The sequence below is a fragment of the Jaculus jaculus genome, chromosome 4 (assembly GCF_020740685.1).
Source record: "Jaculus jaculus isolate mJacJac1 chromosome 4, mJacJac1.mat.Y.cur, whole genome shotgun sequence".
In the NCBI taxonomy this organism is placed as follows: Eukaryota; Metazoa; Chordata; class Mammalia; order Rodentia; family Dipodidae; genus Jaculus; species Jaculus jaculus.
Window position 1 is genome coordinate 176,391,251 of NC_059105.1, and position 13,090 is coordinate 176,404,340.

Genomic DNA, 13,090 nt, shown 5'->3' on the forward strand with positions numbered 1-13,090 from the left:
AGCTTAAGCCCGAAATAAAGCTCCTTGCCTTTGCATACATGTTTGGTTCTCCTTGGTGGTCACTAAGCCTTCCTTTCTCTAGTATCTCTTTCAAGAAGAAAATTCATCACCTGCCCTATGGTGAATTACTTTCGTCACCCATGGGAAGGGCGTGAAACAGAATTTTCAGAAGCCTTTCACTATTTGAGGCACAGTACATGACAGGGATTTCTTTAAAGTGAAAGTAAATTAAATAAGTCAACTTTTAACTCCTTATGACCAAAAAGGAATGCAGACTACTCTGCACAGAGTTGGGCAACCTGGATTTCTGAACAGGCCTTGTGGGAACGAGCTGTAAACAATCCCCTCATCTCATAGTGTCTCGTGTTTTGTATCCATGAAAGAAGGAGATTTTATCCATACAGTCACTTATTTTGAGATGACTAGTATCTACTATGGTATGAAGGTAATATGTCTTTATTATTAAAAATGTGAAATGTGTAAAAAAAAAATTGAATGTTAGAGTAACACCCATAAACACGCAGAGGTAACCAGTATTCTCTCTCTGAATCATTTCTTATGAGTCCCTGTCCTATGCAATGGAATAAAACTGGGATTATAATGAACTTAATTTTGTAGGTATGTTACTTAGATACTTTACCTCTTCTAATGTAGTAAAGTTGTTTGGCATGATCTTTTGTCTTTATCACTAATACTACTAGGACATCTACTCAAGCAACTCTAGTCTCCTTTTCTGGTTGTAATTACAATGCATTGTCCTTTGTTTTCACATCTGTAGCATTATTTGGTCCTCATCACAATGGAGGAAGGTAGACAGTATGAGTATTCTTTATCTAACTTTGATTGCTGAGATAAAAGGGTTATTTAATAAAGTGAAATTACTTGTTTTCATTATACAGCAAGAGATCATTAGCAATAGGGATTGGAGGCTGGAGAGATGGCTTAGTGGTTAAGCGCTTGCCTGTGAAGCCTAAGGACCCTGGTTCGAGGCTCGATTCCCCAGTACCCATGTTAGCCAGATGCACAAGGGGCGCACACGTCTGGAGTTTGTTTGCAGTGGCTGGAGGCCCTGGCGCGCCAATTCCCTCCCTCCCTCTCTCTCTCTCTCTCTCTCTCTCTCTCTCTCTCTCTCTCTCTCTCTCTGCCTCTTTCTTTCTCTGTCTGTAGCTCTCAAATAAATAAGTAAAATAAACAAAAAAAAAATTTAAAAAAGAACAGGGAATTGAAACCCAAAACTATGGCCCCAATATTCACTATCATATTGTTTACATATTGCCTGAGGTTAGAGGAGGGAACTCTATTGTCTTCTGGTCCAAGGAGATGAATAGTCTTTGGTGACTTTTATCTCTTTGCTGCTGATATATTTCTGACAAAAATTAATCAAGAATATATTGGTTGCTGAAACATTCATAGTGATGATTCTAATAAACAAATCATCCAATTATCATTAATGCTTTAACCCAATTTTGATATTCTCCGTAGCAGCACTATGACTACCATGTCTTGGTTACCTAAGTACCTGTGATGGGCCTCTGCACCACCCAGTCCGACCCCAGAGACTACTCTGTTATTGTATCAATCTGATGGATTACAACTAGCTACTTGGTAATCCAATCACAGTAAAGAGATCCAAGGACTGAAACTGGAAACTGACCCAGGATCAATAATGGAAACACAATGTCCTATATGAATGATGTGAATTATAATTGGTCACATTAAAGTCTAATGCTGACTAATTCTGAGGACCAGAACAATATTCAACTTTTATGGGGTATTTTTGAATAATTTTGGAATTAAGGCATGTAGATGACTGTGAATATGACTTTCAAACTTCCAATTAGTTGCAATACAAAGGATGGCCAGGCAACCCAGACATGTAAAAAGAGTGAGGGTAACATTTACTTAGAGATTTTCATCTTGGTCTTTGACTACACTTGAAGTATCAAGAAATTATAAATCACAGGGTGAACATCTTAATAATCTTTCCTTTAGTATTGCCTGAAACACCCTAGTGATATAGAAAACAATCAGATGGTCAAGTTCAAAGAGTAGGGAAGCCCGATGAGGCCCAGGACCACTTACCATTCTCCGGCCTTCCAAGCATCTCTTCCTTTCTCATACTGCTTCCCATCAAAGTCACAGTTCCCTCCTAGCTAAAGTATTGATTCACTGATAACTAAGTGAATTCTAAGAAGGGATTTTCTTGTGACAACTCCTTAGACTGTAGGTGTTACAACAGTGGTTCCGGGAAGAGGACCCTCATCTGAGCACCCACATAAACAATTCCCGAGTCTAGGCTGCCCCAAGCCATCCTCCTTTACCTTGAAAACTTCCATCCCTTGCCTGGACACTGAGCGCCTCAGCTGCTCACAGCCAGAGTTGTAGTGATTGCTTGTTCCCTGTGGAAGTAAGTTGGGCCCTGGAAGCAGATGACTCATCTCAATAAAGCAAAAACTTGCCGCACTTGAAGTCAAGCCAAAAACTACCCCGAGTCTTACCTGCAAAGGGCAGGGCTGGTAGCAGGTGGTCAGACTCATTTCTTCTGAGGAGAGCTGCAGCTTCTCCAAGCTCAGATAGATCCATCTCCCTTGAAAGTAGTCACTGAGAAAGGTAGGAATAAAGGTGACCTGAAAGGATTCATTTTGCAAAAGACAGGTAAGGTGGAGGAGTTGAACTGAGGCATCTGTGTCTAAAATGAGAAATCATCCAGAAGAGACAGACCAAAGAGTACACTGTTTATGCCTTTGCTGTTTCAAGTTTAGGACGGATACATGTGGACTCAAGAATATCTGACTTTAACAGAGCCCAATTATCTGCTAGACATAGCGCCTAGAACCAACAGTGCCTCCAGGAGCCATTGAAAATGTATTAATTCCCTGAAAATGAGAAGAAAAATATATAAATAAGATACTGATGGTATATAATAATAATTTCCGATTATATTTGTCTCATAGCAATAAGATTTAATATATAACTTTTAATAATTTTGTAGAGAAAATGCCCCTAAAAGGCAAAAGTGCTTGGGGCCAATAAAAGTCAAATGGGACTTGTGATAGTTAAGGTGTTGTCAACTTGATCTGTTAAGTAATCCACAGAAATCACTTTCAGGTGGGTCTCTGAGGTTGTTTCCAGGAAGGACTCACTGAAGGAGGAATCCTTCCCCAGAGGCAGCAGCCCCTCTCAGAGGGGACTTTATATAAGGAAGCTCTGGATGTAAAAAGCCCTTCCTTTCTTCCACTTGGTTGCCGGAGCTGCTAGCTGCCTTCCAGCATAGACTGAAAACCAATGTCAACTGCAGACCTGAGTAGATCGAAAGCCAGTGGGTCCTCGGGAAACCTCCAGGCCTGCAGGGCTGGATCCAGACTGCTGAGCCATTTGGCCAAGAGCACTGAGCAGCTCCCGGGTTCCTTGATTCTCCTGCCCGCAGCTGCTACTGGACTACTGAAAGCTAATCCAATAAATTTCCTTTTTTAAAATAATTCATCCTAGCAGTTCTGTTCCTCTAGAGAACCCTGACTAATACAGGGACCTATCGCATCTGACCTTGGCAAGTAGTATGATGGGCTAGCTTGAGGAACATCAATGTGTAGACACTAGGTCTCTCGATAGGACCAGAGGGAATTGATACTTTGAAGTATCTAGCTGCTTCTAGGCATAAGTGAATCGACCCAGAATAAGGTGACAAAGGGGGTAAGTTATTCCAACAAGTAGTATTAGTATTAGTATTAGTATTAGTATTAGTATTAGTATTAGTATTAGTATTAGTATTAGTATTTATTAGTGATAAAAATGTGTGTGTCCTTCAGGATATGATTGTCTGGAGGTGACATTCCCTTCTTTCAGTGCAGGTGATATGGAGTTTACTCAATTTCCACAGCAGTGGGTACTTCCAAAGTCCCAGATCTCATCTGAGTATAGCTATAGGGAGGGGAAAGGAAGAGGGAGGGGAGTAGAGAAGGTGGAAGCACTGGTGAAGTTCACCAGGAATAACCATCTCCATTGACAGTGAGGGAACCTTCTCCTGCGTCCATGACTCACAGGGTGTTCTGACGACGACAAGGCTATCCACAAGCTGGGTTTGAAGAGGCGTTAGATAGGTATCTTTGTGCGTGCAATTAGTCAGCCCGTGGCAGTCACACAGATCGTCCCCTCCTACTTTCCATCCTTTCAGGGACTGGGCTGCATATGAGACACCACTCTTCCGTTTGCATCAACATGCGTTCATTTATTTTAGTGAGATACCTAGTGAATCATCCAGTACCAAGTTAACAAGAGAAAAAGCAGGGGGTGGGAAGCTATTTTGTGGAAAGGATAAATTGAGATACAAGTTTTTCAGCTCATCTGAGCAAAACCTGACTAAGCATGTTAGGAAGAAAGTTAGTGCTTGGATGGCAATCATCCCTGGGAGGACTCTAGTCCTCTGCTTGCCAGAGTGAACCTATTCTTCACTCCTCTCTTATTTGCAAAGTAGAGAGGTATAGGATAAAAAGAGTGAGTGGTCACTGCAAATGAACTAACTCCAGGTGCATGTGCCACTGTGCACCTGGCTTTACATGGGGACTGGGGAATCGAACCTGGGTCATTAGGTTTTGTAGGAAAGTGCCTTAACTGCTGAGCCATCTCTCCAGCCTTCTTTTCTCTCTCTTTTTTTTAAAAAAAATATTTTATTTATTTATTTTAGAGACAGAGAGCGAAATGGGGAGAGAGCGCGAGAGAGAAACAAAGAGAGAGAATGGGCACACCAGGACCTCCAGCCACTACAAACGAACTCCAGATGCATGCACCTTCTTGTGCATCTGGCTTATATGGGTCTTGGGGAATCAAACCAGGGTCCTTTGGCTTTGCAGACAAATGCCTTAACTGATGAGCCATCTCTCCAGCCCGCTTTTCTCTTTTGATTAGGATTGTGTAGTAAGCTTCTGAGAGAAGGCTGTAGATGGAGCATTATACAGTGTTGGCATTTTCGTGCTTTAGCCATAAGCAGAGACTCATTTGATGCCTATTACAAATTGTCCAAGTGTTATTTCCCAAGGTGGTCTCATTATAAATAACCAGGTTCCCTTGAGTTCTTTATCAGGTAGATTATTATGTGTGTTTACTTTCCAAGCTTCCTGTTGTCAGGAAACCATGATGCAAAAATGCTAACACTGAAGTAGCAATCTCCCTCTGAATAAACAAACACTATATCTTTTGACAAAGTCTTTTTGATTGTTCATATTGGGGGGAAAAATGACTAAAAATGAGAAAACATTTGTCCAGTTGTTTTACAGAGGAAAAGAATTACCGAGCACATTAACAATTCCAAATGAGCTAGAATATATGTCTCCAGGCAGTAAACGAAACACATTTGAATTACAAGGCCCAGTGAACACCATAAATCTGGAGAGTGCCACAAGATGCTCTTAATTATGAACATGACTGCAGACCAATGGTGCTGATGCCTTGTAACATTCATGAAGCTGGGTTATCCTATTATATGCCTTCACTCAAAAAGAACACTTCTAAGTACTGAGTCTTTATACACAAATCTGCCACCTTCTACCCAGCAATCATACCTATTTCTTTATATGCAGTCTGGGTCTCCATAAAAGCCGGGACATCAGCCAGATTAAGCTTCTTGAGGAAGAATGTGAAAATGTTTAATTGAATAATAAATCAAGCATGTTGAGCAAGTCAGTGATCAGCTAATTAACTGTTATGGTTTGGGTATAAAAGATCCCCAAATGCTCATTCGTTGAGGGTTTGTTTCCAACTGTTGGCACTATTTAAAAGTGACTGGATAAAGGTGCTAGCTTCATCCATAGATTGATCCATTGAAGAATTCCTAGATAAGTGGCCATGAAGAGGTGGTACCTGGTGGGAAAGGTCCATTGGTTTCTGCTGCCCTTTGCTCCCTTGTTCCCAGGCTGCCATGCAGGGATAAGCTTTGTTCCACCACAACTTTCATGCTGTGATCTACTGCCTCGCTACAGTACCACAAACAACTTAGCCAGCTGGCATGGAGTGCCATGAACTAACATCTTCCCTGTGTTGTTATTTTCATTTAATCAGATGGCCCATCACAGCGACCAAAGCTATATAGCACTGTAAAGACCCACCCCAGTTTAGACTGTGGGCATCTGACATTTCTAAACTCTTTCCTCCACTTCATCTCTCCCAGTTTCTGCTAGGTCTTTCATCTGTTTATGCGTTTTCCTATCTCCCAGTTTCTCACCAAGATCCAGGGTACCTCACTGAGCTGTTTTACTATTCATACAGAGAAATACCTCTGATTAAATTCTGTCATATATATTAATTTTAAAATATGCTCTCCTCAGGTCTGTGGGTTGAAGAGTAGTAAGACCTCAAGAAATTCTCACTATATGTAGACACTTAACTGAAGACACAGAAACAAGTTGGCACAATACAATATGGTGAGAATTGATATTGGGACAAAGCAAAATGCAGAATGATAGAAGTAAAGGAAGCATAACCCTCTTACCTCTGTTTGTGCTTTTAACAGGGACATTTTACAACCTAGTGGAATGTTAAATGGACCTGAATATTATACATAAGTCTACTAGGTAGTGTTTTATACATAATGCTTTAAACTCACAGGTGCTCTGAGAGGGACATGTATTATCTTACATAAAACACAGAGACATAGAGCTTCAAACAACTGGTTCTCCTAATTTTGAATCCAAGATCATGAATCATATTTGCTCCTTGCTTTTCCCTTCTCTTTTCTATTCAATAAACTGCTGAGCTCTTCTGACTCTTTAAATAACATGCAAATCCATCTACAAGTCTTCATTCCCCTCCATATACCCCAGACAAAACCATCATCTTTTCTTTTGTGGCTTAATGCCTCATTGTTTTAATTGTTCTCTTGACAGCACCATTCTAGAGTGAAGTTAAAAATAGAGAAACATGGCTGTATTACTATGTGCTTAATACCTCTTCAAATTTAGATTATACCCTAAAGGTTAACAGAGCCTAGGTCACTCTTCTTTCTTTCCTGCCTCATCTCTCTCTCCTGCCTCTTTTGCTCTCTCACCTCCAGGCAGGGCCTAGTGGGGACACCACCAATAGGATCTCAAAGCCCTCTCTGACATCGAGGTGTTCACTTATGATGTGGTACTCAGCACTGCCTTCCTTCATCAGGTTAATTTTCAGTCATTCTGTATGTACCACTAGTCAACTTTCCTACAGGAAGTTGTTTTCTAGGTTGGCTCTCTCTACTAGAGAATTCTTAGGTCTCTTGCTACTTGTACGATGGTAATATTTATTCTGTATTATTTAATTGTCAGGGCTGGAGGGATGGCTTAGCCGTTAAGCATTGGCCTGCAAAGTCAAAGGATCCAGGTTCGATTCCCCAGGACCCACGTTAGCCAGATGCACAAGGGGGCACATGGCGTCTAGAGTTTGTTTGCAGTGGCTGGAAGCCCTGGCGCGCACATTCTCTTTCTCTCTCGCTCCCTCTTTCTCTGTCAAATAAATAAATGTCCATATTCATGACAAAATATAAATAATACAATGCAGGGAATAGGTTTGCTATATTTAAAGTCCTTTGCACACAATAAAATAAAAATACTTCATATAGCATAATTTTTAGATAAATGTATTCAACCCAAGAAATATTAATTGTACTATCCCATGGGTTTTTTTTTTACTTTTTTGTCTTTTTGGGAAAGGACCTCACTAAATGGTCCACATAACCCTGGAGCTCAGTGTCCTTTTTTATGCTCCAGTGTGGTGTAGACCAGAAATGTAATTCTAGGCTTATTTGTATCTATGGTATTTTTAGAATAGAAAGCTCCTTAATATCAGCTAGTTCAGTGACCTATAATTTGTAAGGTAGTATAACAATGATCAACAAAAATATTTAAATTCGCTTTCTGACAACAGTTGAGCAATGAGAATATGGACATTTTTGAGCAAAAGTTTGAGAAAAGATATGATGCTACATCTAGAAAGGAGTACTAAGGACAAGGATGGCTGAGCTTTTGTGTCTGTGCATCAGAACTCATGCTGGAGATGCTCTGACACAAAATACTAGCAGCAGACAGCAAATACTAGCTGGAATAGATTGTTAATGTCATGATATTCCTAATCTGCCTAATAGTTAACACCTGTTTTGTAGCTGCTAGTATTATGATTCAACACAAAAGACATACATTAAATATATTTAGTGTATTTAAAGGGTAGTTTAAACATAAATTTATGTTATTACTTGTATAATTTTCATTTTTAAATATATTCGGAATTTTATAAACTTATCCCAGGAGTTTTAACCAAATACATTATATTTTCACAAATGTTTAGGTGCACCCAAGTGTAGTATGCCTGGCCTATTGTGCACTCAAGTTCAATTAACTTCAATAAACACTTAGTAAACTAGGCAGGAAATGCCAAGAGTTGCCAAAATACTTTTACCACCAGAATCATTAAGTTTTGGCTTTTGTTTTCCAGATTCAAGTCTGGGCGAGTCCATGTTCAGACAGACATGTCTTCAGCTTTGAAGTACAACAGAGGCCCATTTCCATAGCATCAGATTGAACGAAAAGACATTGTGCTCTTAAAATTCTTACTGCACCTGGTGTGGTGGCGCACGCCTTTAATCCCAGCACTTGGGAGGCAGAGGTGGGAGAATCACTATGAGTTCAAGGCCACCCTGGACTACATGGTGAATTCCAGGTCAGCCTGGGCTAGAGCGAGACCCTACCTCAAAAAAAAAAAAAAAAAAAGAAAACACAAAAAAACTTACCTCAGATCAAGTGCACCATTCTGTAAACATGTTTTCTTAAAATGTCTTATTGAATATAACGAATAACTTCATGGTTAAAATATCAGTAAAAATAGCAACTTTTAGACCTGCTATAGGTTTGTAGAAAGGAAGGGAGAGAGCAAAATCAAACGAACAAGAAATCCTACTTTGCAAAGAATAAGAGAAATGAGCAGACCAGGGCTAACTCAGGCATTTATACACTCTTCAAGGTCAACAGTGGTGGCCTCATTCAGGTTAGCCATTGTTTCTAAATTTGTCTGCTGGTTTTGAGCAGTTGAACCCATAGATCTGGATTTGGCACCCAAAATGTCTCAAAGGCAAGAGTGTGAGACGCCAGTAAACAATTCCATTTCTAGAACTGTAATCCACAGACTAATTTGACCCATTCTCCAAGTGCTACTGCATAATCGGTTTAGCCACTATTAATAAGAGAGGCAACAACCATGTCTGGGGCCCTAGAGTTACTCTCTCCAGAGATTCTGAGCACGGACTTAGCCTTTTCCATTTCACTGATATGATCGTTAATAGCAGCGGCCTACTATTTACTTACATACTCTTGAAATACTAGGTTATAATATTTATTACTACTACATTCCAAGTACTGTTCTATGTTGTATATGTGACTTCATTTAAGCCTAATAGCAAAGAGATAGATTTTTTTATACCTATTTTACAAATAAGCAAATGATTATTATTTATTCATTCCACTTTTGCAGTACTGGGGACTTAAACCAGGCTTCTTCATAAAGGTAGGCAAATGCTCTACCACTGAGCTATATACTCACACAGTTTTTCATTATTAAATTTTGATACAAAATATTATGTAATTGCTGAGCCTGCCCTGAAACTCATGGTCTTCCTGCCTGAGCCTCAATTTGCTCATATTGTGGGTGCTGCAAACTCAATGTCAGAGGCACTGTGACATTACAATTATGATATGAGTTCTGGTAACATTAATTTTCCCTCCAAAAACTACAACTTTAAGAAGGCTTTGTCAAAAAAAAATTCCTTGCAATTTGCCTCTTACAGCACCCAGAGAATTTTCTTTCCCTGAATCTCGAGATGAGGCAAACAGCTAGCTGGTTACTATAGAAAAAAGAACAAAGTAGTCAAGGCTTTAAAGTTTTAGCTATTCTTCCAAGACTTGAAACCCTTTTATTAAACCTGAAATGTTTCTCTGGAAGTAAATGGCTCTCTGAACTATCCTTAAAATAACTTTGTAGAGGCCAGGCATGGTGGCGCACACCTTTAATCCCAGCACTTGGGAGGCAGAGGTAGGAGGATCACTGTGAGTTCAAGACCACCCTGAGACTATATAGTGAATTGAATAAAAAGAGACCCTGAGACCCTACCTTGAAAAACCAAAAATAGATAAATAAATAAAATAACTTTGGAGACGTGATGCCAAAAAGTGAAATTCTGAGTAATGGCAGATAATTAATGCATTCTCACTGTTGATGGGCCGGTTCTGCATCAATATTCCCCCAGTCCATTAAGTCACCATTTTCTACTGGGGAGAAAGAGAAGATAGATAACTATACTGAAGACTTTTTATTATGGTGGTACTGAGGACAGAAATGTGCTAATAATGAATGCTGAATGTACTACATAATTACGACTAATCAGTTATTCTAAAGAGCCGATATGGCATCCTAATTGGGGTGCTCTTTGTTGCTTCTTACAGGAATATGATTTAATTAGAGTGGTGAACTGGCAGCAATCACCTCACAGACACCCAGGCAACATGAGATGAAGCAAGTGAAAGACCATCCTGACTGACGCAGACATGAAAGCTCTCCGTCTGGCCTTTGGGAGACCACAAGCCATTTTCACGTGCTTAGGGCTGAAAATAAAAAAGGGTGTGTTATGTTTGGACATTTAAAAAATATCTAATCCTGATAGAGCACACAGAATAATTTGACTTACCTGTCAATGAGCTCTGAGGAGTCAAAATGCAGTGAAAACTAACCAGGCAGGTTTTCAGAAGGGTTGGAATAAATGAGAGGCAACTGTTAAAAATTATAAGCCTGTTTCCATTTGTGACTAGTCAACAGGCAAGACACCAGAGAAGAGACTCTGGGGACAGGTGGTGGAGACGAAGGGGGAAGAATCTGTACTGAAGGGTTGAAGGCGGAATCTACAGAACGTAGCTCAAGACAGGGCAGAGTGAGTGAGGTGCTGATGGGCCTAGATGGTATTGGGTGGTTCTCAGATGGACAGGTAAACAGGTATTGTAACTGGAGATTCGGATTTAGTTTATGGCATCATTACCACTCCAGGAGGGTGAGGTGTATGTAACTTCTTACTTGGATTAAACAGAGAGTAGGAATGAAAACAGGGGCATGAATATTAAGCAGAGTCTTCAAAGATCAGGTGAAAACTAAATTCTGCCAACAGTTACTCTATCCAGATAATCAAGTCCCCAAATTGAGAGTAAAATGGAAGTAACTATTTTCAACATAGATATCTCTTAGAAATTCTCTAGTATGTTAATGATGACAAAACTTAAAATGTGGTCATAATAAATCAATGAAGTACACAGAACCAAAAATCAAATCTAAAGTTGTGCTATAACAATTGCTAGAAGTAGTCTTGTCTAGCATTGACTGCAGAGATTCACTCAATTTGTTGAGGGCCAGAGAGATTATATGTACTTTTGACACAAATTTCCTAACAGTAGTGAGTCTCTCCTGTTCCTGACATAAACTGAAGGGTCAGTATTATAAAAAATGTTAGAACATATTAGGAGTTACACAGAAGTAAAGATGTCTTCCATATTGATTTTTCAGTGAATTAAAAGAATGAGAAAAAAAAAAAAGGATTTTTAAGTCTCACACTTTTCATCTTTGTCAGTACCCAGTTGTATTCCAGCATGAGGAAATTTGTGAAAATACTTCATGTGTGAATATTGAATGATGGTTTCATCTTTCTAAGAACAGAAGAACATATGCTTCTGAGAGTGGATTAAAGATACAGTACTTATACAAGAATCATTATAAACTATATATATATATAGTTAAGTTCATACACACACACAAACATATGTGCTTGTGCATGCACACATACACACACCCTCACATTTTTGTAATAAATAACCTTGTATGTGCCTTCTGATTTTTACTTGGGGATATGATCATGGAGAATGTTAAGTCAAAAATTATACAGTCATTATTTTAATATTGTTGATTGTTTTCCAAAAAAGGAAGTGTTGGTAACATCTCCCATTGTGCATGAAAGCCTTCTTGTGTTACTGATGGTAACAGGCATTCTCATTTTTAAAACCTTTGCCCTTGATTTGAGACAAAAGGCAGAGAGGTGATATTGTTTATAAATATTTTTATTCCAATAATAGTATCTTATTACTTTAATTTTATTTCCCTATTAAAACATTAGAGGATTTCTTCAAATGCTTATCATATGTCATATGGGTTATTGTTTCTGATGTTTGAGTCACTTGTTTACTCTATTATTAGGGTATTTGCTTCCCATTTTTATATGCAATTTTTGTATGCATTTTGTATTTTAATCCTATACTTGTCATTACTATTAATTTAACTTACTAACTCTGTAATTTACCTTCTAAATTTATGTTTTGTTTTATACCTTGACATAAATATACTAATCTTTTTATAACATGATTTTTCGGTTTAGCTTTGGAGGATTATATAGGGTTATATTTAGTCACTATTTCCTGGTAGCCCCAGGATTAGTTACTAAGGGGAATGACAACAATAACAGAATTGCTCTTTGCAAGTGGACAAGTTAAGAACTAACAACAAAAATAACAATGACTTAAAGAAATAGAAGTTTATTTCTTTTATGAAGTTTGAAAGAATTTAATCCAGGGCTCTTATTCATAGTTCAGTGGAAGGGATCAAGTATCTTCTATCTTGATGATCTAATAGCAATGGTTTCCAGTCCCTAGATCAAGTTATGATTGAAATTCTGTTAAATATAACTGTGGTTCCCATCCTATAAAACTGTATAATCCTATGGTAAAATGAAATAAACACAATAAAATGTTTGCATATAATGGGAGTGGCTAAAGTAGAGGATCACATAAAAAAACAGGAACTGCAAAGGCAGCACTGTGTCGGCAGCATGGGGAATCTGTGAAGAAAGTAGTAGAAGATGGAAGCTGGAAAATAATTTAAAAGTCCAGACCAAGGGAATATTTCAGAAGACGGGCTAAGTTTATATTTTATTCTAGATTTGAAAGCATCCTTTTAGTACCAAACACATTGTTAAAACAAATTCCAATGTAAGTCTCTTTCAAAAAGATGGAGAAATGATAATTACCCCGCTAACCCCTAAAAAAAATAA

The 13,090-nt window shown here is 38.7% G+C and overlaps 1 protein-coding gene across 1 annotated transcript in view; it reads right to left on the minus strand.

The window, feature by feature from the left end:
• The window catches only part of Myh15 (myosin heavy chain 15), a 112,479-nt gene extending 109,896 nt beyond the window's left edge, over positions 1-2,583 (minus strand). The window contains exon 1 of the mRNA XM_045148051.1: positions 2,499-2,583. Coding sequence (XP_045003986.1) covers positions 2,499-2,583 — 85 coding nt within the window. The remainder of the gene's footprint in view (positions 1-2,498) is intronic.
• Positions 2,584-13,090: the final 10,507 nt, after the last annotated feature.